General features: G+C 46.6%; 1 protein-coding gene across 4 annotated transcripts; it reads right to left on the bottom strand.

Moving 5' to 3' along the window:
- On the bottom strand, window positions 1-25,594 carry NIPAL3 (NIPA like domain containing 3). Of its 4 annotated transcripts, none has more exons than XM_034753942.1 (12): window positions 25,506-25,594; window positions 23,391-23,804; window positions 21,187-21,255; window positions 20,896-21,067; window positions 20,749-20,808; window positions 18,828-18,973; window positions 17,149-17,245; window positions 9,313-9,448; window positions 8,443-8,531; window positions 6,483-6,546; window positions 5,108-5,202; window positions 1-4,120 (listed from the first exon to the last, which is right to left on the bottom strand). In XM_034753942.1, the coding sequence occupies exons 2-12, from the start codon at window positions 23,481-23,483 to the stop codon at window positions 3,921-3,923; spliced, it is 1,221 nt and encodes a 406-aa protein (XP_034609833.1). In that variant the 5' UTR covers window positions 23,484-23,804; window positions 25,506-25,594; the 3' UTR covers window positions 1-3,920. The 4 variants fall into 4 exon arrangements, with proteins under 4 accessions (XP_034609833.1, XP_034609832.1, XP_034609834.1 ...); XM_034753941.1 differs by having other exon boundaries at window positions 25,386-25,523; XM_034753943.1 differs by having other exon boundaries at window positions 18,828-18,949; window positions 25,386-25,523.
- Window positions 25,595-26,970: the final 1,376 nt, after the last annotated feature.

The following is a 26,970-nucleotide window of genomic DNA, read 5'->3' as shown; positions in this document are numbered from 1 at the left end:
TAATGTAAAGCTCTTTATTTACATATTTTAATGTGAACAAAACTTCACAGGCAAATCATTTTGTATATCTGCCAACATCAGGCCTGTATTCCACAGTATAGAGTTACAAGTGAGAGAGACATTTAGAATATATTTGAGCGCCAGGTACATTGAAAAGCCACGCAGTTTCCATTGCGGAGACAATAAGTGTCTGTCTCACATTCTATAAAGCAGTTTTTAATTCTAAAGAGTAAAGGAAGGAGTTAAGGGATGATTACAGTAGCAGTATTTCCACACACCACCATTTTAGTAAGAGAGGGAGCAGTCCACTGGTTTCTGTGCTCACTTTAGGGGCTTGATTCTGAGAAGTTGTGCGTCAATGGGTTTTGAAAGTGCTCTCTACATCTCAGGATCAAGCCCTGAATAAACTGAAGCTCAGACAAAAATATACTGCTTAAAACTATTTATTTTAGAATAAATAGACTATTTTAGAAGTTGCAAGGAGGATTGGAATGTGTGGAAGGTGAAAGTGAGGTGGAGATGTACTCCTTTTAAATTCTAATGGTCAGTTTAGCTGTAAATATTTGCTGCAACCTGAATTATAATCCGTGGCATCTCAGACCTAAGAGTATTTTGTAAAGAGAGTATAAATTGAGATTAAAACCAATCCACAAGACCTGCCCTTGTAAGTAAGCATGCTCTGAGTCTAGGCTGCTAAGTGGGTGGGGGAAGTTTGGTTTGATACCTAATTGTGCCCTGTAACTGCTGGGGCTGGAAGACCGCTTAAACGGAGGGCAGGGTTTCTGCAGAGATGCGTGTGGCTTCTGAGGGAGTGCCAGGCACTTCTACTTGATTAACAGGCATGGTGGCTGCAACACAGAATTGAGGAATAACACAGGGGAGGTGATTTATGAAGCCATTTTAAATATCAAGCATTGAACACATGCAGCAAGTACTCATGAAGTACAATCTATTGGCTATGTCATGAGTGGCAGTAGGACCAACATCATAAAAACAAAAGTTACACTGGTGAAGGTGCTGCTCCTATGTTTGGTCACAAATCTGCATACTGAGATCACCCAGTGCTGCCTTAACATGGCACACTGGAGCAACCCAAGCTATTATTTTTATATAGATTATATACACATCACACCTTCACTAGAGCCATTTGTTAGAAAGTTTTAAAAGCGAGTTTTATTTAAAGCAAATGCTATGAACATTTAAATACATCTAAAAATGGCCCATTAACCCTTGAAATAAGGCTGAACTGCTTAAATCTTTAGGGCAAGAGACTGTGTGGACTCTTTATACCCAGTAAAAGGGTCAGAGCTCTGTAAAAATCTAAAAGCCCCCTTTCTCTTGAGCTTAGAGTTCTGTGCTGCGTCTCTTAGAGGCACAATAGAGACTCTCTTTCATGATATCAGTGATAAAGACAACCACGTCCTAAAGAGCCTAAATATTTACTCTGCAGCTGAGCAATATGCAAAATTCCTGGAATTTTTTTTTTCTTTTTAAATACCACTAAGAAACCCAGAAGCAGCTATGAAAACTACATTTGGAGTAACACACAGGGCTGTATGTAGTCTATGGCAGGATCAGTAACCCAAACACTGAAGTCTACTGGTGGCTGTTACATTATTATAGTGGATCAAGCCCATTAAATCAGACACTAGTTTATGTCATTTACTGCAGAGGGCTCCAGGATAGAGTTTTTTTAAAATGTTAAACATTGAATGTGCATGCATTTGTGGTTTAGTGCTGATCTGTACTGATGTAATACGTTTCTGTGGTTTAATAGCCACAATGTCAAAACGCCTACTGCCTCAGTGATTAAAAGGGAAGAGATATGAGAAGCGAGCATTCTTGCCTCCCCCCACACACCTTCTTTTACCATTCTGCTTTGTATTTTTAAATGAACAAAAGCCACACATACATTCACAAATAGTTGACTACTGGGGATTGAAAGCCAATGGTATTAAATCAATGTCATGAGGAAATCCAATAAATTTAAGGTTCTGGCAATACTAGTCCATTAACTTTGTTATCTTGCTTAAGCACGAAAAGCACAATGGGCAAAAAACCCAGACATTTCTCTAGGTTTCATAAGCTCAAATGTACAGGATGCCATTGATAAGCTCTGAATTGTCAGATGTGCCAAGCTAGTGAAGCAGCTCTGGGTAAAGTAAAAATAGAGAAAGTGGCTATCCACCCTTTAGGAGGTCTTTTATACAATTTTTTTCAAGCTCAAAAAGTACCAAAGCAGGGTCAAGAATTTACTGGTGCAAGTAGTATTTATAGCCAACAAAGCAAACATTGTATGCAGAAGGACCAACTCTGTTCTCATTTATGATAGATTTCACCCAAAGCAATGGAATTTTTTGCTAGTGAGAGCAGAATCTGGCCCACTGTATATAAATACACAAACCCGGTTTTGCAAAAGCTTAGGTCCTCTCAACCCAGTTTGTGTAGGAGTAACCTTGTGCAGTGCACAGAAAGCAATTGCTATTGACTTCAAAGCAGCTTCTGCTTGTTTGTTCAGCCACACTGCTATGAAGATAGGCTGAAATGCAGTGAGCAGACTTAAAATTCCATTCTTTAGCAAGACAGATATATTTAGAAAGGGGACACACACACAAAAAAAAGTTAAAGTGCAACTGCCTGAAAAGCAGATGTAATTTACATGCAGCTGTAAGCATTATACTCTTAAAAACAAATATTTTGACCCCGTCCCTTTAATCTGACAAAATTCCTTCCTATCTGCTTCTAACCACCCTTTGGAAGATAGAAAGTTAAATATATTTTTCCCTTTATCATGAATGAATGCCCACTGCTGTATTATTGTTATCCTGCTCAAGTGTTGAACCATGCATGTTCAGTTCTTCTTGTTGGGTTGCTCGTAAGTAATGGGCTGCTGCCTTTTTACTTTTGAAGGAAAACAAAACCTCACAACACTGAGGCTGAGATTTTTGAATCTGCCAAAGGGATTTGGACACCCATTGAGCATCCAAATCTTTAAGGCAGCTTTGAAAAAATCTCAGTCTGAATCTTTTGTTCAGGAAACAAAATTGAATTTAAACCTTACAAAGAAATACAAGAACACTAAGAAGTTGGTAAGTCTAAAGTTTGACCAACTACAATGCCATTTTAATTTCTTGCACTTCACTGTGTCAATTTCTGCACCATCTAATCCAGTCCGTGGCAGATTCTCTGAAATCAGAAAACTGGTGACCATCATGTGTGTCCTAAATTGATGTGCAATCTAACACAAAAACATTTAACATGCACATCTCACGCAACACTAGACAGAGTAGCGGTTATTGAGAAATGCAACACGTTTATGGTCTGGAAAAAATTAAAGGTGGATCAGATCATTTACTTCCTTATTCTACTGTTTTATACCATTCCTAAAACACAGTACTGGCCAACCTTCTTTTGCTTTAGTTCAGTGACATTTTAATGCCATGTTAAAGAAGTTTTTATGAGGTAACCAACACATCATGGTCCAACTTTCTGGACCGCCTTCATAATTGATACATGATGAACCGTCCTGTTGACTTCAGTTTGTGTTGTACCTACTGCTGGCCGAGCTGAAAAGCGACAGTCACTGTACTTCACATAGCTTCACACATCTTCACAGTGCCAGCTGTCTGGTCAGTATCAGAGAGCCACAATACTGCCTGTCATTGCACGTTCAAAGTTAGCCACCTTAAAAGGAGGACTATGATTTCCTGCTAGCTTAGGACAAATGTTTCCAAGTTCACAACTATACGGAGTCCTTTATTCAAATAATCCGTCTTGAAAGTTAAGTTTGAGACTAGTTTTAAACCATACCGAGTTCAGCTTTCACATACTCATCTATATTTTAATGGATCTAAAAACCAAAGTGATAAATAAATAAAGACCACACTCTTGTTGCCCTAAGTCAGCTTCTTAAAGAGCACTCACTCCTTTTTACTGTGCTCCAGCACACGATAGGGCAGTGCAGAAACTCCTTTGGAACCATGCTCCTCCTGCACTATTGGCAGTGTGGCTGGAGTGTAGATCTCGGCCATGGCCTCATTGTTCTCCAGGGCACCATAGGAAAAGGAAGCTTTGAGGTCAGGCTGAACTGCAATTCCTTTGTCGTGCACATTCTGCATGCCTGCAACAGGGGGAGGAAAGGCAGGGATTAAATGGTTGGGAAGAGAAGTCCCTTCTTCCTCCGCCCGGTTATTGACAAATTATACAATTTCAGGACTAGCAATATGCCCTATCAGTTGTGAGTGTTAAATAGAAAGACATAAATAACCCTGGAAAATTACAGTGGCTAAGCTCCTTGTGGGCAGGTGATGGCAGTCAGCGATCATTAATTTGAACATCATTTAGTCACAATCCTCCTCTTTCCCCAAAAAGTTTATTCTTAATTTTTTGAATTTCTGGAGCACCTTTCACAAGAGGGTATTTGAGTGCTTGGAGCAATTAATATTCAGGACCTAAGAATTGATTACTTCATCCTGTGCAGTATAATTATGTTCATTTTTTAATAGTGGCCTACAACTCCCCCTGTGGTTAGTAGGAGTTAAGAGCATACAGCATTGTGCAACATTGCGTCCCTACCCTCTCTGCCTCATCCACTTGAGGACAGAGCTTCTCCCTAATTGGTGTTTGTAAAGTGATTTATAGGTGAAAAGATCTGGTTTTTATTAAAATTGCTTCAGATTCTAGACCTGATTCTTATGGACACTAAGGCCACACCACACCACTCTGGCAGGGATAGACTCCCATTTTAAGGTCCCTTTACCAACTAGAACAGTGTAAAGCATCTTTAGCATAAATGAGGATCAGACCCTCCGTATTCCTTTTAAAACAATTTTGACACCAAAGCTACAGTTATCCTGTCAACTGCACCGTGGTCACTTACACTGCTGAGCTATCAAAGATAGAGAAGCAACCCCTCATGAAGAGAAAAAGTTATGGATGCATAAACAGTTTAACAAATAAAAATAATAAGAAAAAATTCCAGCCCAACAGGTTGCAACACTGAACAAATGTTAAAATCAAATTTAGAGAGAAATCAAAACACGACTATTTATTCTGATAATGGATGTTTAAGAGGCAGAATGGCAAAATATTGGACTTTTCTTGTTACCTGGCATAGCATCCATGGAGATGTAGGGTTCAAATGGTATGGATTTCTTCTTGTTTCTTGTGATTAAGAAGACACCTAAAAATGCAATGAGGCACCTGAGAGAGAAGGGGTGGGAAGGGGGAAAGAGAGGAGAAATAGTGAAGTGAGTGGGGGAAAAAAAAACAAAAAAAAAAGACGTCAACAAGCCAAGGTTGTTGCTTTTTCTGAATGTCCATCGTGCACCAGAAGAACAGAACACAGAGCTGAAAGAGACAGAACCTGCAGAGCAGAGATACCGCCCTACTCACCAGGAAGCAGTGTCTCTTAGTTGAATAATGACTGTGTTCACATTATTGAGATCCACGCTGTGTGCAACCAGTAATCAGAACGAGTCAACCTTTCCCTTGGCAAAATGCTCAGTTATTAATTTGCACTTATGGGAAGCGCTGAAGTCTTGACAAATTACAGGGGAATGGTAACAGCCCAAAGTTTGATTCACTCTTACTAAATTCCAAGGTTCAACAGTATGACCTTTTAGGCATTTCTGTAGGTAAATGTACTGACAGTTGTCAGCCCTAATTTCTGCAGTATGCTAATGAGAACAGACAAGGTTAATTAGTACTTTCAGTGGGTCTGTGTTTCTGTATTAATTTGTAAGATAGCTTAATGTGTCCCCTGCTTAGAGGGAGCTACTTTAAAAATCAACGCATTGTAATGAGACTCAGTACCGAGATAAGTAAGGAAGAGCTTTACTGATCCTGTCTGCACTACACGAGTATCCAAGCAGTACTTGATTGGACTCCCAAAACCCAATTATTTTTCCCCAACATAGGTTCAGCATAAAACGTGGGATGGGTTCTCGGAGGATGGTCATTTATTTGGTTGTTCTAATCCTGCTTGGAAATTAGGAGGGGTACCTTACTCTAAATGTTAAAGGGGATAAAAGGTAACTGGTATCAAGATTGATGCTTCAGGGCATAAGCTGGTCTCCATCTAGGGTCAGGAAGAAGTTTCCCCACATGGTATAGTTGTTGCACAATTGCGTGCACAATAGAGCTTTTATACCCTTCTGAAGCATCCAACTTGGGCCTATGTCAGAGACAAGATATGGACTTCATGGGCTATTTTACATTCTAATAGGACAGTTTTCAGAGTAGGTTATCCTACATATCAATGGATGCTAGAAGACAAAGCAGTAGCATAATGAGTCCCAGATAGGTTTCAATAAAATAATTCCTGCCACAGAGGACATTAAAGTTTAGCCATACAGAGAAATACATTTCAGTTTGCTAACACAGTAAGCATCTGTGGAAATCAGCAAAGTTCCATTCACTTCAACAGCACCATGTCAGTTTACACCAGCCGAGGATCTGGCCTGGTATTTTTAAAAACGTACCCTAGTGCAAACATGCATATATGGAGAACATCTTCACCAGTGAAGTCCAAGTAGAAGGTTGCTCCTGAGACAAGAGGAAATAACATGAACAGGTTTTAGCTTAAATTAGATTCCCTCCCCCATGTGACTGAGCAAGTAGAGGTACATCTTAAATCACCGCTTCCTCCAGCAATCAAATAATTTGGGGGGGGGGAATAAATCATGAAAAAGACACCAAATTTGAAAATGGTTTTGATTATTTTTCCCCAAAGAAGCTTTTTTAAACAAGAAAAAAAGAAGGAGGGGACCTATAGGAATGCCTGCTCTACACTTAAAAGTTATACGGGTATAAATATGTCAGGGATTGGATATTTTACCAAAATAGTTATACTGGTACAACACCCTAGTGCGGATGCAGTTATACTGTTATTATGGGGCCTTATGCTGGTAAAATTCATTCCTTTTCCTGTACGGGAATAGCTCCACTGGTATGAGTACCTTTAGACAACACCAGCATCACTTCATCCACACTAGGGGGTTGTATCACTAACTACACCAGTATCATTAAAACAATACAATTTTTATGTTTAATCAAGCCCCAACCCCATAAAAGCCACATCAACTAGGAAGTTTATTCATCTGGGGTAAATCTTTCTCTTTATGGGCAGACACAACCTTCCTTGTGAAGTTTCCTTTACACAAGTTATATTCTAGTATGGAAAATAGTGACACTCCATTTGCCACAGCCAACAATTATTTGTATTGCTATCAAACATACCTCACAACCACCTCTAAGGCTGCTATGCCAGTGATCTGGATGAAGTTATTAGCACTGAAGAGCAGTACCATATAAGCTATATTGAACATATTGCCTGAGCCCTGCACTGAATGGCAAGACAGGTTGAGAATCTCTAATTGCAACAGGGAGTGAATTCCCACCTGATTGCCTATGACTCAATCCTGCCAAGTGATCTCTGCACCCACTGAAGTCAACAGGAGTTGAGGGGACAGATCACCATTCAGGATTCGGCTCAGAGTGTCCTGGCTCTTACTCACTTAAATTTATAATTGAGGCAAATCAAATAACTTGCTGTGTCTGGCTGCAATATCTGGCTGGGAACCCAAGAGTGGAGAAAAATCAGGCAGAAAAACTGAGCTACAGCCATTCAGGACCTTGAATGAGAAGACCACCACCTAAGTCAATATGTAGTTTACAAGGGCACCAAAGGACACTGAGGCCTTGTCTTCTGGGCGGGTTTTACCAGCTATACAGGAATAACCCTCAGTTATACAAGTATAATCCTCTTGTTTGGACTCCAGCATAAAAATGGCCTTTTCATTTTAGCTTAAATCCCTTCCCAATTGACATACACTAAAGCAATCAATGAAAAAAAGTGCCACTCTTGTAATAAAAGTGTCCACACACGGATTATATCTATATGGGTATCAATTTATACCTTAGGTTATGCTGATAAAACTTTCCCATGTAGACAAGGCCTGAAACAGGAATATGTCAGCCCATAAGGATGGGAGCTGTAGCATCCTAAATGCAATGCGAACAAGAGAGTTTAGAAAAAGAATCACAGCAGACTCTTCTTGAGAAAACAAAAGCACTTCTCAATAGCATCAGTCCCACTCTACTGAGCGCTGGTGAGGTTTCACAAATAGTAGAGAAGTTTTAGCCCTGGACCTAAGCTACACATCTAGCAAGCATTCAGATTGCAAGACACCCACTCTTTTTATACTTTAGGACAGAGTGAGTGATCCAGTCTCAGACATAAGATCTGACCACTGATTTGGTGCTTAAGAGAGTTTTTTCAACAGCCTAATGGGAGAATTCACACAAAATGAAACTGACTACAGAAGACAGCAAGAAAATGCAAGTTATCTTCCTCAGCTAGAAAATCAGGATTTTTCTCCAAAGTCTTTTGCCCTTATTTTAAAAGAACAACAAACCTGATAACATTGCACAAGTGTTTACCTGCTGTAATCGCTGTTGCTGTGGACAGGATGTAGCCTATGCTGGCAATCTGAGATGAGTCATACAGCTGCGAGGCTTGGGTTAAAAACCTTCAATACAATGGCAAACAATGCAGGTTGATTTTTTTTTTTCCTTCTTTTTTAGAAGAATTCTCAACATGTGTTTAGAAGTTGCTTCTGTAGGAGATAGTTCTTTCCCCCTCTCAAAAGAATGCTCTCTAGATAAAGATTCTAGATTCTCTTCTTCTTTATACCTTCAGTGGAGACACTCCTTATCACAGTAGTTTAAAAGGAGAGTCAGACCCCAAAGGGAAATCTTGGCCCCACTGAAACCAGTGGGAGTTTTCCTATGGATGTCAACAGAGCCAGATTTTTAAAAAGTTCGTATCCATGTTGCTAATACCAGGGTCAGAGGAGAGTGCTGGTAATGCCTCTTTCTGTAGTGTATAGCAGACTTGGTCAATAGTGTTAGCACAGAGCTAACAGTATTCCCACTGAAGTCAGGGTCAAAACTCCCACAGGTTTCAGTGGGAATAGAAACAGGCCCTTAATGATGAAAGCTGGCTTACAGGTACTAGCAGACCATCAGCATCACGTTTTCATGCACATAATGGTTTCAGAGCAATGGCCACTATTCGGTTTTTAAATTACAAACCTGTACCTTTCTTTTAATTCTTAGTACTACGGTTATTATGAAGGATGTGGTGTTTACATAGGGAAGTTCTTCGTCTCTTTGCTCTGTCAGGGCCAGCATAACAGTGAGCAATTTAATTACCTAGTGTGGTCCGTGTGGGTTGATTTTTAAACATTTTAACTACATTGTACTGCACAGCTGTAAACCGCAATAGGAAGAGAGACCATATCAACTCACCTTGCTTGAAATACCGCTGTTGCAACCATGCATACCAACATGATATAGAATATAGGGTAGCCGAGCTGGAGGCTTCCTTGTATTGAGACAACAATCATGCCTGCTATAGCCTTCACAGTCACTACAGTCATGGACCCTGTGAATATGTAACAAAGCTCAGTTGTAACATAGCAGCACAGATCACTGGATTGTTAACTGGAATCTCCGACCACAACAGGTGGCGGCTAACAAAGCAAAAGGTGACAAGACCCTCAGCCTTCCTTTTGCAAAGGACAGAACAGGGGAGGAGTGTGGATCCTGACTTCTATTCTCAGTTCTGCCACTGGTTCACCATGTGACTTGGGGTGAGTCACTTCACCTCTGTGTGTGGCTGCTTCCCCAACTGTAGAAGGCGGGTATTTACCCAATCTCCATTAATGTTTGAACAGCGCCTTAAGATCAAGCAAAAGGGACTAGAAGGGTACAAATATGCCTTACTTCTGATGGTGTACCAGTTTTATTACTAAAACGGAGGAATTTTCTAAACATAGCTCAAGAATTAGGATTGAGAAAAGCCAATTCTCTTCCCTGTTTCTGCAAGCACAAGTCAAGGTAACTCAGAATTTAGGTAGTCACCCTGTCCATGATTTGGTTGCCCTGTCAGGCCTCCAGTTATTAAGCTAGATACCACAGTGATGGCGATTACATCTATAGCAAAGCTTGAGAGAGTACTGCAGCACACTGAATACTGCTTTCAAAGCACTGGATCAGAGCTAGTTATACACCAAATGAAACCTTCAACTCCAAACTCTTTAGCATGTCAGTTGGTGTCTCTGCCTTTCTATTATTCTTCTTCGAGTGCTTGCTCATATCCATTCCATTAGGTGTGCGCGCGCCGCGTGCACGATCGTCGGAAGATTTTCTACCCTAGCAACACCGGCGGGTCGGCTGTGGAGCCCCCTAGAGTGGCGCCTTCATGGCGCTGAATATATACCCCAGCCGACCCGGCGCCCCCTCAGTTCCTTCTTACCGCCCCTGACGGTCGTTGGAACTGTGGAGCGCGGCATAGCTGTCCTCCACTCTCCCTAGCTTAGTTAGTTATTCGCAGTTGTAGTTATAGTTATAGTTCTAGTGTTTATAGTTAAATAGTTAAATAGTTTTTAAAGTTGTTCTAGTTGTTATAGTAGTCCAGGGGATCAAGGGGGTCGTCTCCCCCTTTCTCCCCCGGCCGCGGGCCCGGGCTCATGCCCAACGCTCCCGGCTTCAAGCAGTGCGCCTCCTGCGCTAAGCCTATGCCCACGAGTGACCCGCACGACTCCTGTCTGAAGTGCCTGGGAGAGTCCCATCAAACAGATAAGTGCAAGATCTGTAAGGCCTTCAGACCAAGGACCAAGAAAGAGCGGGACTTTCGGCTCCGGCAACTCCTGATGGAGGCGGCACTTAGTCCGGACACTCCCTCTACAAGCCAAGCCCCGGCACCTAGCGCCTCGGTGCGCAGTGCCCCGGCAGCACCGGCCATGCCGACCACGCGAGTGGTGTCGGACAAGCCTCCCCGGCACCGGACCTCGTCGGCACCGCAGCAAGTGCCTCGACACCGGTCACTATCCCCGGGGCATAAAAAAGCCCATAAGACGGGGGCCTCCGTGCCGAAGACGCCGGCTCCCCCAGTGCCGGGGGTAGAGCCGAGTCCGCCGGTGGAGCACCGAAAACAGGTGCCTCCAGCACTGTCGACTCCGGCGCCGAGGCCGTTGAGTCCGGTGCAGATAGCGTCTCCACCGAGACCGGCGGTGATACAACTCCCGTCGACTCCAGAGACCTTCGCGGCGGCGAGAGACTTGATAGCTCTCACGGAGCCGGCACCGCCTCAACCACCGGCACCGACGGCACCGCTGACTCGCCCGGTCCAGTCGAGGGGGAAACCTGCCTTGATGCGCCCTCCATCGCAAGGGCTGGAACCTCGGCACCGGTCCAGGTCCCGAAGCAGGTCCCCACGCCGCTCGCAGTCCCGGCGCCGAATATCACCTCGGCACCGGTCGTACTCGCGGCCAAGATCTTCGTCGCGGCACCGCTCTACATCTCGGCACCGCTATGATCGTCGGCACCGATCAACGTCGAGACGTAGTTCTCGGCACCGCTACGGTCGACGCTCGACGTCGAGAGGTCGCTCCCGGCACCGGGCATACTCCAGGTCCTCGTCGAGGTCCAGATCAGGCTCCCGGCACCGACGAGGTCATTGGCACCGATCGCGGTCCCGGCACCGTTCGCTGGCACCGCGTGGAGATAGATCATCTCCGGACCGGCACCGTGCGGCACCGCAGCCCACGAGAATCGTTTCGTCTCTCTCGGCACCGCCATGGCCATCAAGATCGGTGTCTCGCTCCTCGGAAGACCTGTCGAGATCGGCATACCCCCCTCAAGGGCAAACCGAGGAACGGGACTTGGGCCATTGGCAGGAGATGACAGAGGACCATTCTCATGGCCCATCTCACTGGTCGTTTTGGACCCCGTGGGCGTACCACCAGGAGCAAGGGGCTCCAATACCCTCGACCTCTCGCTCGGGTCACTCCGTTAGAAGGGCCCCGGAGTCCACCATCTCTCGGCCTCCGCCAGGGGGCATGGAGGCTTCCGTGTCCACGCCACCTGACGCCATGGACCCAAGCACAGGCGATGCTCCGGCCCAGGAGCAGGGGGACCAGGACCCTCCCTTGGATCCTGTACCACCGGAGGCATCTTCCTCTTCCTCTCCGGATGAGGCAGTGGCGGGCACATCATGTACAGGTCCCCCTCCGATAGATCTTCGGGCTCACCAGGATCTCCTGCGTAGGATGGCCCGTAATATGGACCTGCAGGCGGAGGAGATAGTGGAGGTGCAGGACCCTATCGTGAACATCCTCGGAGCGGATGCCCCATCGAGGGTGGCGTTACCCCTGATCCGCACGATACAGGCCAATGCAGATACGATATGGCAAACTCCTGCCTCTATCCCACCCACAGCGAGAGGGGTGGAAAGGAAATACTTTGTCCCGTCTAAAGACTACGGGTACTTGTATACCCACCCCCAACCGTGTTCACTGGTGGTGGCATCAGTGAACGCAAGAGAGCGCCACGGTCAGCAGGCTGCAGCGCCTAAATCAAAGGAGGCTAAGCGACTCGATTTGTTTGGCCGTAAAGTTTACTCAGCCAGAAGGCTGCAACTTAGAGCGGCGAATCAGCAGGCGCTCCTGAGCCGCTACAACTTTAACTCCTGGAACTCTATGGGGAAGTTTAAGGAGTTGATTCCCCAAGAGTCCAGGGAGGAGTTTGGAGCCATGGTAGAGGAGGGTAAGAAGGTGGCTCGGACCTCCTTGCAGGCCTCCTTGGACATAGCGGACTCGGCTGCGAGGACCCTCGCTTCGGGTATCGCTATGCGGAGGATCTCCTGGCTTCAGGTTTGCCTCCGGAGCTGCAGCAAACCCTACAGGATCTGCCCTTTGAGGGACATGGATTGTTCTCGGACAAGACGGACTCTCGCCTGCAGAGCCTCAAGGACTCGAGAACAATCATGCGCTCCCTGGGGATGCATGTTGCGGGCCCTCAGCGCAGACCATTTAGGCCGCAGCCTCAGCGCTTCTACCCCCCCCCCCCGCCTCGTCAGAGACAGGACTCGGCCCGGAGGCGAGGGCGAGGTGGTAGAAGAAGGTGGACCGGTCCTCAACCCGGCCAGAACCAGGGGCCACCTAGACCACCTTCAGGCCCCAGGCAGAACTTTTGAAGGTGCGGTCGAGGACGGCGCCCCAGTCATCCCCCAGGATCCAACCTCCTTCCGGGATCGCCTCTCCCACTTCCACCGTGCTTGGTCCCTTATAACTTCGGACCGTTGGGTCCTCCGCACGGTGGAGAGGGGATACGCTATCCAGTTTTCTTCTATCCCCCCCTCCCATCCCCCTTCCCCGTCCCTCTTCAGGGACCCTTCTCACGAGCAACTTCTTATACAGGAGGTTTCTACGCTCCTGGCCATGGGGGCCATAGAGGAGGTTCCGATAGAGTTAAGGGGCAGGGGATTTTATTCCCGTTACTTCCTGATCCCCAAGTCCAAAGGAGGTCTGCGGCCCATCTTGGACTTGCGCGGACTCAACAAATTCGTAGTAAAGTTGAAGTTCCGCATGGTCTCTTTGGGGGCCATTATCCCTTCCCTCGATCCTGGAGACTGGTTCGCCGCCCTCGACATGAAAGACGCTTACTTTCACATCTCAATTTACCCACCTCACAGACGCTTCCTGCGATTCGTGGTAAACACGGTGCACTACCAATTTGCAGTCCTTCCCTTCGGCCTATCCTCGGCCCCAAGAGTGTTTACGAAATGTATGGCTGTCGTGGCAGCGTACCTTCGTCGGCAAGGGATACAGGTGTTCCCGTACCTAGACGACTGGCTGGTACGCGGTCGCACCAAGGAGCAAGTTCAAGCTCACGTCCACATAATAGTGCACACATTCAACGAGTTGGGCATCCTACTCAACAAGGACAAATCCACTCTAGAACCTACCCAGAGAATAGAATTCATCGGCGCAGTTCTAGACTCCAGACGTGCACAAGCCATCCTGCCAGACAACCGCTTTGGCACCATCAAGAACCTCATTCAAGGGCTCAAGGCCTTCCCAACTACCACGGTGAGGTCGTGCCTCACCCTGCTGGGTCACATGGCTTCCTGCACGTACGTAACCAGGCATGCCAGACTTCGGCTTCGCCCACTTCAATCCTGGGTGTCATCAATATACCGCCCACATCGGGACAGCCTGAACATGGTGGTCACGGTCCCGAACTCGGTCCTGACCTCCCTCACCTGGTGGCTAGATCACAATGTGGTCTGCGAGGGGATGCCTTTTCACACCCCACAGCCCTCTCTGCACCTGGTCACAGACGCTTCATCTCTGGGTTGGGGCGCCCATCTCAACGAACACCATACCCAGGGACTGTGGACTGCACCCCAGTTAGCCCTGCATATCAATGTTCGGGAACTGATGGAGGTACGCCTGGCGTGCCAAGCGTTTCTCAATCTCCTACGTGGCCGTTGTGTGTTAGTTCTCATCGACAACACCACGGCCATGTTTTACATCAACAAGCAAGGAGGAGCACGTTCGTCAATTCTATGCCAAGAGGCCATTCGCCTGTGGGACTTCTGCATCGCCCACTCAATCCATCTCACGGCATCATTCCTCCCTGGAGTCCAGAACACTCTAGCGGACCGACTCAGCAGGTCCTTCCGGACGCACGAGTGGTCTATCCGTCCGGACATCATACATTCCATCTTCCAGAGGTGGGGGTTTCCCCAGATAGACCTGTTTGCATCTCGAGACAACAGGAAGTGCCACGTGTTCTGCTCCCCACAAGGTCAAGCTCCGGGCTCCCTCTCGGATGCGTTTCTCCTTCCCTGGAAAGACCACCTGTTTTATGCCTTCCCTCCGTTTCCTCTGGTCCACAAGGTACTGCTCAAATTGCGCAGGGACCAGGCACAGGTAATTCTGATCGCTCCAGCGTGGCCGAGACAACATTGGTACACCACACTGTTGGAACTCTCGGTTCAGACACCGATCCCGCTTCCATTATATCCGGATCTCATCTCTCAGGACCACGGCCGGCTGCGTCACCCCGACCTGCAATCACTCCACCTCACAGCGTGGCTGCTCCATGGTTCACCCAGGCAGAGCGGCAATGCTCGCACTCTGTCCAACAGATTCTGCTGAGCAGTAGGAAGCCCTCAACACGCACCACGTACCTGGCCAAGTGGAAGCGGTTCTCCTGTTGGTGCGAACAACGAGCCACGTCCCCGTTGCAGGCACCCATTCCTCTCATTTTGGAATATCTCCTCTCCCTAAAACAGCAGGGGTTGGCGATATCTTCAATTAGAGTTCACCTGGCCGCTATATCGGCCTTTCACCCAGGGGAACTCGCGTCCTCGGTATTCTCTAACCCGATGGTCGTTAGATTCCTCAAGGGCTTAGACCGGATGTACCCACAACAACGTCAGCCCGTCCCGACGTGGGACCTCAACCTGGTTCTCTCCAAGCTCACAGGTCCTCCATTCGAGCCACTGGCCACCTGTTCACTTCTGTACCTATCCTGGAAGACAGCCTTCCTCGTAGCCATCACCTCAGCAAGGCGCGTTTCTGAACTCAGGGCGTTTACCTCTGAGCCCCCTTACACAGTTTTTCACAAGGATAAAGTGCAGCTTCGTCCACATCCTGCCTTTCTCCCTAAGGTGGTTTCTCCTTTTCATATCAACCAGGATATATTTCTCCCGGTCTTTCATCCTAAACCACATGCCACTCGCCAGGATCAACGTTTGCATTCCCTGGACGTACGCAGGGCCCTGGCCTTCTATATTGACCGCACAAAGCACTTTAGAAAGACGACGCAACTCTTCGTTGCAGTGGCCGACCGAATGAAAGGCTCACCGGTCTCCTCACAACGCCTATCCTCCTGGATTACGTCTTGCATCCGGACTTGCTATGACCTGGCAGGTGTCTCAGCACCGCACCTCACCGCTCACTCCACGAGGGCCCAAGCCTCCTCGACTGCTTTCCTGGCACATGTTCCGATACAGGACATTTGTAGAGCGGCGGTTTGGTCATCAGTCCACACGTTTACAGCTCACTAGGCACTAGTGCAGCAGTCCAGGGACGATGCTGCATTCGGGTCAGCGGTTTTGCACACAGCAATGTCTCACTCCGACCCCACCACCTAAGTTGGGCTTGGGAGTCACCTAATGGAATGGATATGAGCAAGCACTCGAAGAAGAAAAGACGGTTACTCACCGTTGTAACTGTTGTTCTTCGAGATGTGTTGCTCATATCCATTCCAAACCCGCCCCCCGTCCCCACTGTCGGAGTAGCCGGCAAGAAGGAACTGAGGGGGCGCCGGGTCGGCTGGGGTATATATTCAGCGCCATGAAGGCGCCACTCTAGGGGGCTCCACAGCCGACCCGCCGGTGTTGCTAGGGTAGAAAATCTTCCGACGATCGTGCACGCGGCGCGCGCACACCTAATGGAATGGATATGAGCAACACATCTCGAAGAACAACAGTTACAACGGTGAGTAACCGTCTTTTCCGTTTACTTGGTATTTCTTAAGACGACAGATCAACGGGAAGGAAAACAGTAGGGGCGAAATCCTGGCCTTAGTGAAGTCAATGGCAAACTCCTATTAACATCGACGGAGCCAGGATTTTGCCCCATGTCCAGAGCTGCTTCTAGATTCAACATGGATCTATTGACATAGGTATTGTCTTGGAGCCCCAAGAAGCCAGAAATACAACTGCAGTGATAGTGTTGCAACTGAGGATCTCAAAAGCAAGCAATTCACAAACATTCATGTAATTTAATTTCCTCAACATCCCTGCCTCCCATTTTACAGATGGGGAAATGGAGATGCAGAGAGGTCAAATGCCTTACAAAGGTCACACAGGGAGTGAGTGTCAGAGCCAGAAAGATTCCCAGACTAAAAGTTGTATTTTAGCCACAAGATCATCCTTCCACCTCAGCTGAAGCCATAAGACACTTCCCAGTGTTTTGCATACATGAACACAACACATTGTCATTAGCAGGGTTTAGAATCTGACATATCCTCTATTTGGGGGACTAGATCCTGCCTCCATGAGGAGTGGACTGATGGTCCAATAGCTCTTGTCCATCTCTACTTGCTTCAATCTGAAATACTATAGCAAGATACAGGCTTTATTTGCTTTTCATAAACATTTCTGGAGTTAATTACTGTGATCAGTGACATAAAATGCATGAACGTTCCCCACCGCCAGGAGCTCTTCACTCCAATTCACAATATTGAATCACAGTTAGAAAATTTTAAGCACACATTTGAACTTACCCAGCAATGCTACCAGCAGAAGAATAACTACTATGTAGTTTGCATTTTTCCTCTTGTAAAAATACAGCAGCAGGCAGAACAGTATGATTTCCACAAGCTAGGGGGAAAAAAAAAATGCAGAAATAAGTATTAGAAAGTGAGGGATGGGGTGGGAAATCCTTTTTCTTGCCGTGTATGTGGCTTTGATGCTGGCAATGGTAATAATACCTAGCTCTTTTCATCATTAGATCTCAAAGCTTTACAAAGGAGGTCTGTATCATTATGCCCATTTTACAGATAGGGAAACAGAGACAGAGGAAGTGACTTGCCCAAGGTCACCAAGGCAGGCCAGTGGCAGAGTCTGGAATAGCACCCAGGTCTCCTGAGTCTCAGTCCTGTGTGCTGCCCACTAGGCCACACTGCCTCCCATAAGCCTTGTAATATTATAGCTTTATCTGATGCCACAGAACTGCCTGGTCCCATGAAACTTGATGGATGGAAATGATAGTGTACACATCTTCTCATATTGTGGTACTGCTAACATCCATGAAAGCTGAAGCAGGATCTAGTAAGACTATAGGTCAAATCAGCCCTGTTCTGAATGGATGAGATCTTCAGTGACTTTTGCAAGAAGAGTGGAGTGGGATTTTCTGGGGACGTTGCATTCCTTAAAAATAAAAAAAACAAAAACAACAGGCCAAATAACGCCAATTGTGCACCCAGGTCACTGGTCTCATTCAGCTTTTCCTAAAGAGGTTCCTGCATGAGGACCCAACCCACCACCCATTAAAGTCAATAGGACTCTTTCAACTGCCTTCAAATGGGACTTGGATGGGGTCCTAATTATGAGAACATGAGGTTTTTTGCCTTCTGGTAAACACACAGATCTGAGTCACAGTACATGGTTATCTTAAGCACAGTTGATGCCAATCTGCAGTCTGTTATCGGGGTTAACAGTGGCAGGTTGGGGAGGGGGTGGAATATGTTCGACAGGCTTGAATCCTGGCACAATAATCCAGAGAGGGAAGGGAAGCTGAAGACCAATCAATCAGTTCTAGAAAACATACCCTCTGCTTTAGATTGTGCATACAGACACATGCGCCGAGCTAGGGAGACAATTATGGGAAAAGCTCTTAGAGTCATTAACAGAGCCAAGAAAGAGCCATGAGAATGATTAAAGGATTCAAAAACCTGCCTTATAATGACAGACTCAAGGAGTTCAATCTATTTAACTTAACCAAGAGAAGGTTCCGGGGTGACTTGATCAGTCTATAACAGGGAGAATAAATATTTGATAATGGGCTCCTCTGTCTAGCAGAGAAAGGTATAACATGATCCAATGGCTGGAAGTTGAAGCTAGACAAATTCAGACTGGAAAGAAGGCGTAAATTAACAGCAAGAGTAATTAACCTTGGAATAACTTACCAAGGGTCATGGTGGATTCCCCATCACTGACAGACCATTTTTAAATCAAAATTGGATGTTTTTCTAAAAGGTCTGCTTCAGGAATTATTTTGGGGGGAAGTTCTATGGCCTGTGTGATACAGGAGGTCAGACCAGATGATTACAATGGTGCTTTCTGGCCTTGGAGTCTATGAAAATGCAGCAAGTACCCATGAAAATCCATTTTAAGTAAAAGCCCCAGTCAGACATATTTCAGAAAGCATGGAATCCAATCCATATTTTATGGGCCACCTTACCATATATAAAAGAAATGGCCAGCTGACTAAATGCTTAGTTATATTGTCTCCGGTCATCATCTCATGACTGTTGGGTCCAAATGTAATCAGCAGGTAAGTTCCAACGACTGCCAAACCACAGCCTACGAAGGACAAAACATAGCGTCCTTTGGCAAACCAAAGACAAGAAACAGAAGACATGTTAGTGGATTAGTACAGATGCATGGGTTACACACGGCACATGCATAGTGATCATTCTAACTACAGATCATGCTTCCCCCTGGAAATGGTTCATTCCTCCACCCTCCATGCCCCTCTTTCAAAATACTAGAAAAAACAAGCAATATATGTGCTCTGAGCTGAGAACCAAGAGTTAATGCAAGATAAAAAGTCTTCTAAGCAAATAGGTGAGGGTGAGTGCTAAATCTTAGGCTTAGGCTACCTGGCAATGCCTCTTTAACAATGCAGCGTTCATTCTGTCAGGAGGCAGAAAGTCTAAGGCCCCCACCCAGCAAATACTTGCGCATCTATGTCGTTCCTTTGAACTTCGAGTGTGTTGGTGACAGATTGACAATTTCCTGCAATATTCTGAATTAGGTTTAAATATCCTTTGGGGTCCAGCATGTTAAAGATGCAATTGTGTATGTAACTTCACTAGGAGACTGACTAATGCGCTCTAAGGTATCAGGAACTTCAAAGCTGTTTTTTTTTTTAAAAAGATGTGAGGTGGATTTCCTACAAAATATCTGGGAGTAAGGGGGAATGCAAATGGCCCATTTCAAATCCACCTTTTTGAGGCTATGCCTGGGGAAGGAAAACCCATTGTCTGTCAACTACCTGGTCCTGGAAACTCTCGATCAAAGACCCTGGAGCTGTATAAAAAGGTGGATTAAACACATGAGCGTGCTTGGTCTGAGCCGAAGCTGTGATTCATTTGAAACCACAAGGAAACCCCTGGGGTGGGGTTTGGAAGGACTGCTCCAGCCAGAGCCCACATTAGGGTTGGGGTGACCTCTAGTAGACTTATTAGCATATGAGTAGTTTTTTTTTTTTTTTTTAATTGTTTTTAATAGGTTTTCTCTGTAATGCTTTTTATGTTAAGAATAAAATAGGCTTGCTTAGAAAGAGCTGTGGGGTACCTTATACCAGTGGGCAGTCAGACTGTCAACCGTCTCCGCAGAGAAAGTAGGCAGGCCTGCTTTGGCAGCCTGTCTCTGCTAGGAATAACACAGTGAAGGCAGGGAACTGTTCAGCCTGGAGATACCTTGGTCAGAAGGGATAGAGACATGGGTCTCCACCCAAGAGAGGTGATGACAGAAACCTGAGAGTGGGAGCCCTTGCTGGACCAGACAAGGGGGAATACAGGTGCAGTTAATCTGAACTGAGACAATATTTAAGGCAGGGGTTCTCAAACTGGAGGTCAGGACCCCTCAGGGGGTCGTGAGGTTATTATGTGGGGGGTGGGGGGTGTCACAAGCTGTCAGCCTCCACCCCAAACCCCACTTTGCCTCCAGCGTTTATAATAGTGTTAAATATATAAAAAGGTGTTTTTAATTTATATGGGAGGGGGGGTGGCACTCAGAGGCTTGCTATGTGAAAGGGGTCACCAGTACAAAAGTTTGAGAATCACTGATTTAAGGGATTTTCAGGATCAAGGCCCAAGGATGTGCCATCAGATTCCTCCAATATACCCCACATCAAACTATTTCTAAAATCAGTAAGCAAGGACGGGACCTTACAGGTTCATTTTCAACAATCAACCCGAGATATGAAAAATCCATTTGTAAAGACAGCAGATAAACCTTTCTAGTGAAAAACGTCATTTTAAGAATTGGTGTCCCTTTAATAACTGTCATACTATATACTATGAAATAACGAACTAAAACTTAAGCCGCATTCAAAGCAGAAATGAAGAATACGGAATAATGGAAGTGAAACTTACTCAGAAAGTCTTTGGGTTTCCACTTTTCTTTAATGAATATAATCCCTATGATTGCGCTAGCTATTAAAAGAGACAAAAAATTATATTGCATCGCATTTTCATAAGCAATCTTACATAAACATAGATACAAGAGTCCTTTTCCTTTACCTATAACAGACACTGCACTGAGTGGCACAATCAGTGAAAGAGGTGCAAAGGCATAGGACGAAAACACCCCCAGTTCTCCCAGCAGCAGAAAAAACAGACCACACCACCATGTCTTGGTCCTGAAATAGGCCCGAGGGTCTCTGGAACCTGCCAGCCGGATGTGGCTATACTTCTAAAAAGAAAAAAAAAAAAAAAAAAAAAAAAAAAAAAGACAGATACTTGGGGATCCTTACTGCTTTTCAAGTACAGAACATTTGGGAAGAGGGTCAATATTTGTTTCATGATACTCACCTGGAGGTTGAGTGCAATACTGATAACTAGATGACCAAATATAGCTAGTAATGCACCAATCAAGTTTTCCTGTAAAGCAAAGCAAACATGCAGATATTAGATTTCCCCTGTGAAGCCAGTGGAAGGTTGGGACGGGGGCAATTCTGATAGAAAGCAGATTTTTGAATTCCTCTTTCTGAGTCTGAGTTCTGTCTCCAGATCTAGCCACTATTCCTATATGATCTTGGGCAAGTCATTTAGCCTCTTAATGCCTCAGTTATCCCATCTGTAAAATGGGGTTGATTAATACTTTCCTGCCTGACATGGGCATTGAGAGGCTTAATTTAATATTTATGGAGCTCCTTGAGATCCCCATCAGGAAGGTGATGTAGCCCTGCACCATACTCTTTTTTCAGTAAGTGGCACACCTAAAAATCCATTTTCATGGAGGATCTGAGAATTTTGTGTTCCCCAGAGCACGGATTAGGCAGGTTCTTCAGCACCTTTCTTCAATTCCAGGTTCAGCCTCTAATAAATATCTTGACTGACCTCCAACTGTCACAACAACTGGCCAGATAGGAGCTTGCAGGAAGAGATTTAGAATGCGCTTTTTAAATGAACCAGTTAGTCATTCTAGAGAAAAGCACAGGGGGTGGAAACCACTCCTGACAGACTAGAGTTTACAGCCCAGCAATACCTTGAACAAGCTAGAGGCAGAATTAAAAGCAACCATGAATGAAAGGATGAATCACAAAAGAGATGCACATCACGATGCTACCAGAAGAGCTTGGAGTGATCTCTCTCTCTCTGTCAAGTAGGAACATTTACCATTTGCATTCCTCTAGCAACAGTCTAAATCTCATTAGAGCATCATTAACAGTTTTAGTTTCAAAGACAGATATCCAAGGTGTAGTGGGTACTTCAGGGTGATTTATTTGGGATAGCTGAGCCCGTGTTTGTCCCTCTCTCTCCCCAACTATTGATATTAAAGACATTGGCATTATCTTTCCATGCACAGTCAGGCAGTGGCATTAAAGTAACAAATTACGTATGTAAATGGGACAGAAAACCCTTTGAAAAGTTGAAGGTGATTAGGGTGCAAAAGGAGTTGAATAAGCCATGAGTCTAATCAAGCCAACTTCTCCCAGAGTATCCAAGGGTATGTCTACACTGCAATGAGACACCTGCAGCTGGCCTCTGCCGGCTGACTCAGGGCTTGGGCTAAGGGACTAGGGACTGTGTACAGACATAGTGAGGCACAGTCTCTCTCCCATCTCACAGGGGCCTTGAGCCCGGGCTCCAGCCTGAGCCCAAATGTCTACACTGCAATTAAACAGCCCCTTACCCCGAGCCAGCTGGCATGGGCCAGTCATGGGTTTTTAATTGCAGAGTAGACATGCCCTAAGAGAACATCCCACTGCAGACAGCAGGAGGGGAGCGATACTATAACCCTACCAGATTCCAGGCTAAGACGCTCAGCAGGTTCCACTGGTTTATCAACCAAACCTCAATTTAGAAAGGCACGGCAGAGGCACTGCCTCCACCAAACAGCTCAGAGTTGCTGGCTCGGGAGGGCCAGACGTACTGAAACGTGCCCACCCCAGTTCTCTCAGCAGCACTTAGACTTGCGCGGCACCCAGATCTGCATCCTCAGCGAAGAGCCTTGCAGTGTTCAGAGTCATTCTAGCTGGGATTTTCAAAGAGGGCTTTGAGTCAGCAGCCCAAATCCCAACTCCATTAAGATCCTCTGAAAATTCCAGCCTCAGGACCAGTTAGAGAGGAAGGATGGGCTTCTGATTAAAGCATTGGGTTCACTTCCCAGTTCCCTGTGTGACCTCGGGCAAGTCACTTAGCATCTTTGGCCCAGCTCCCCAAAGTTATTTAGGCTCCTAACTTCCAGTGAAGTCAGTGAAAGTTAGGAGTCTAAATATCTTTGAGGATCTGGGCCTTTGTCCCTCAGCTCCCTCTCTAGAAATTGCAAGGCAATAATCCTTCCTGTCTCACTTCCTTTATCTATCTCGCTGGTAGTCCTTCAGGGCAGAGACTGTGCCTAACTATGTCTATACACATCACCTAGCCCATGAGGGCCCCTAGGCGCTGCTGTAATACAAACACGCAGCACATGATCCGAGAGCTCAGCACACTCAAGACAATATTTATATTTCCAAGCGCCATTCAGGCCAAGTTTTAGGCCTACTAGGCAGTGCCTTTGGTGAACATCTGACCTTGTAAGAATAGGGATCCTCATGGGGCAGTACAGATACAGCAGCTGTTGTGAGTGGAAGCTGCTGGAGCTGCAGATCTGGGCCTCCTTCCATTTTGGTTTATTCACGCATCTCCCTTGCGGCTTCCTCAACATCTGCAACCGCTCTTTAGAGAAGAGACTCGGGCACAGCCGGTGCCTCCTGGCCCATTACTTTACGCCACTTCTCCTTTTCCATCTTGCTCCCATGAGCTAAGGAATGGGCTGGTCAGTGGAATCCGAGCATCCTCACAATTGCTGTTCTGCCGCGGTCTCCTTTTCCCCCCCCACACGGCAAAGCAGGGACAAGCCAATCACTCCAGGAAGAGGTGTGGATCAATCCGTATTTCCAATAGATCACCAGCACAGCAGCTTATCTTTCCCGAGATTTTAGACACTAAGAAAGATTTAAAAAATAAAAGGTAAATCAATGAACAATCATCACAAAACTTGCCACCTGAGAGCAGTGTATTTATAGTGACGTACACACACAAGTGTCGGGGAGCCAGGTGGTCAACTGAGGGAGGATGGGATGAGAAATTCTGGCCAAGTACACCAGGCAAACCTTTACTCTTATAAGAAATTCCCCAGAATCAAACTAACATTCGCACATATCAGATGGGACCTCAGTGTTTAAGATTTTTCCTCAAGACACCCACACAGCCCCAACTGCATAGAAGTCAGTTTATCTGAGCCAGAAGTACTTGTGGCACCTTAGAGACTAACAAATTTATTAGAGCATAAGCTTTCGTGGGCTACAGCCCACTTCTTCGGATGGCTGCTACTCTGAAACCTGTCATTTATCTGAGCCGATACTTAAACTGCATGTTGTCCTGAAGGCAAATGTTCCTTTGAGTGGTATTAAAGGTCAGGCCATCCCATTTGGAGAGCTGGAGTCAAAAAGCTCTCTGTCCCCCAAGGCCTGTTTTACACTCCTTTAGTGCCTAGTGACCTTGTGTTGTACACTCAGGAGACACAACATCACAGGTCCTTCCACCACCACACAACCGAGATAATAGTGCCGCTTTTCATTTGCTCTAACCAGCGGGTCCGAGCCTGCTCCCATTTTAATGAATGGCAATGCTCCCATTGACTTCAGTGGGAGCAGGATTGGGCCCTTAGAGACTTCAAGCTCCTGGGGTCAAGCCCCACTCTAGCTGTCTGGGAAGCACCATGCACACCTGAAGGACCTAACAGTAGCGGGCACTTTGATAAGCACCTTTCACTGGAGAATGTCGAAGCACTTTACAAACTCCCAGGAACGGAGACTCAAAGCGATCCCTTATTATAGCTGGGGAGGCAAGGCACAGAGCAGTTTAAGGGCTGGATTTTCAGAGGTGCTGAGCACCCACAGCTCCCAGTGAAGCCACATGATCCTGAAGCCAATATGAGCTATGGATGATAAACACCCCCCAAAAAAATCAGACCCTAAGTGAGTTGCCCAAGGTCACAGAATAATTAAGTGGCAAAGATGGACTAGGATCCGGTAGTTCCACTGCTCAGTACCATGCTTGGCTACAAACCAGAATCTCTTTCCAAGTCTTAGGCCTATAAAGGATTTGCCCGGCCCACCCCCAGTGATAGCGGTTAAAACAAATGCAGCAAATGCCCTTCACAAGCCCAGCAGAGGAAGAAGCAAGTCACCTAGCAAATCAGCTGTCTCAGGCTGCAGAGGGAAGAGCAAGATTTTACTTTTGAATGACTATCCAAGCACCATCCAAATCAAGAGCTTGGCTACACAAACAAAAAAGTTCTTCCGTGTCACTTCCTGGTTTAGGCAACCCACCTGGCCCTGTGCGGGCTACTTCTGAGCCTAAAAATAAAACAGGCTGGCTTTTTAGAGTAATGCCCAGCAGCAACAAATCAAAAGAAGCCACCTAATAGGTTCCCAGACCGACAGAAAACATGAATCAGACCAGAAATGATAGATAATTCATGAACTTTCTATTGCCCATGCAAAACCATTCATGCCACTCACCCAATCTGAGTTTCAGACACACTCATCTGGCTTTCCACTTAGGCTGAGTGATGAAAGGATCTCTGCTGATACTTTCCACCCAGGGATATAGATTTACACAAATTGCTTTTAATTTCTTACCCAACTTAGGGCTTCCAGTCTGCGGCAGTGTTTGGCTCATCTCAAGATACTGTGATTTGATGCTAGACCTGCCAGTCAGCTGGGAGACTCATGTATGATTAAGATTACTGGCTGCTAGGCAGGGTGTTAAATGGCAGACCCAGCCTATTGGTTGGGAATGGTAAAGCTTGTTTGCCGTGTAAGATACTAAAGAGAGAGAGAGAGAAAGCAGAGACAAGGAGCTGTGTTTTCATACCATTTTGTGGGGTGGCCTCTAGTGGTCACAATTTTGTATTTGCACAGAAGACATCAGACTAAATGGGATGTTATGGCCCAAATGTGCAAGATTCTGAGAGATGCTGAGTACCCTCATCTCCTGTTCATTGCACTCAGAGGGGAGGACCCTGGATTGAGGCTCTTTCTCAGAATACATGCAGTTTTCTTCTTTAGAGGCCCGATCTTGTGAGAGGACGAGCACAAACAAACCCCAATGAAATCATTGAGAGTTACAGGTGCTTAGCACCTCTCCAATGCAGCCCAAGATGCACTGGTTGAATGGATGTGCTTTGGATTCAGCCTCCTGGATTCAGCCTGTTGCACCAATGAAAGGGATTCTGCTGCCAGTGCATTGACTACCATACAAAAACAATAGTCCTGGTAATAGTTAATGCTTGTGAACTGATTCCATGATCAAAGGGGTCTTAAGTGTTCTGATTATATCACTTAATGTTAGACACGATGGGACAGATTTCCTGTGCCTCCCCAAACAGCCTGGCCCCCGCCCCCTCCCACTTCCCGCCCCCTGACTGCCCCCCTCAGAACTCCTGACCCATCCAACCCCCCCCCACTCCTTGTCCACTGACTGCCCCCTCCCGGGACCCCTGCCCCCTATCCAACCCCCACTGCTCCCTGTCCCCTGACTGCCCCGACCCCTATCCATACCCCCGCCCCCTGACAGCGCCCCCCGGGATTCCTACATCTATCCAACCCCCCCTGTTCCCCGTCCCCTGACCCCCCCCAGAACCTCTGCCCCATCCAACCGCTCCCTGTCCCAACTGCCCCCCGGGATCCCCTGCCCCTTATCCAACCCCCGCCCCCTTATCATGCCACTCAGAGCAGCAGGAGCTCGCTGTCCCGCCACCCGGCCAGAGCCAGCCATGCCGCCCGCCCTGCACGGCAGGAGCAGCGGGCCAGAGCTCTGGCGGCGTGGCGAGCTGCGGCTGTCGGGGAGGGGCCGGGGGCTCAGGGGCCTGGCAAGTTGTGGTTCTATCTTTATGAAGAGCAGGGAGCAGACAAAGGGGCTGTTCCACTCTTCCCTGTGGTCCCTTTGTAACAGGGCCTGCGGGGGTGAGCACAGCTGCCTTAAGACCCATGTGCAGAAGAGATTGTCCGGGACCATCTTAACTAGGGGAACACGCCCTCTAACTTGAGGAGGGCATAAGGCAACCCGATGCCACTTTGAAAGCCTTTCTGTGATTGGACAAGC

The sequence above is a fragment of the Trachemys scripta genome, chromosome 20 (genome assembly GCF_013100865.1).
Source record: "Trachemys scripta elegans isolate TJP31775 chromosome 20, CAS_Tse_1.0, whole genome shotgun sequence".
Taxonomy (NCBI): domain Eukaryota; kingdom Metazoa; phylum Chordata; order Testudines; family Emydidae; genus Trachemys; species Trachemys scripta.
This window is presented reverse-complemented; position numbering and strand designations above follow the sequence as displayed.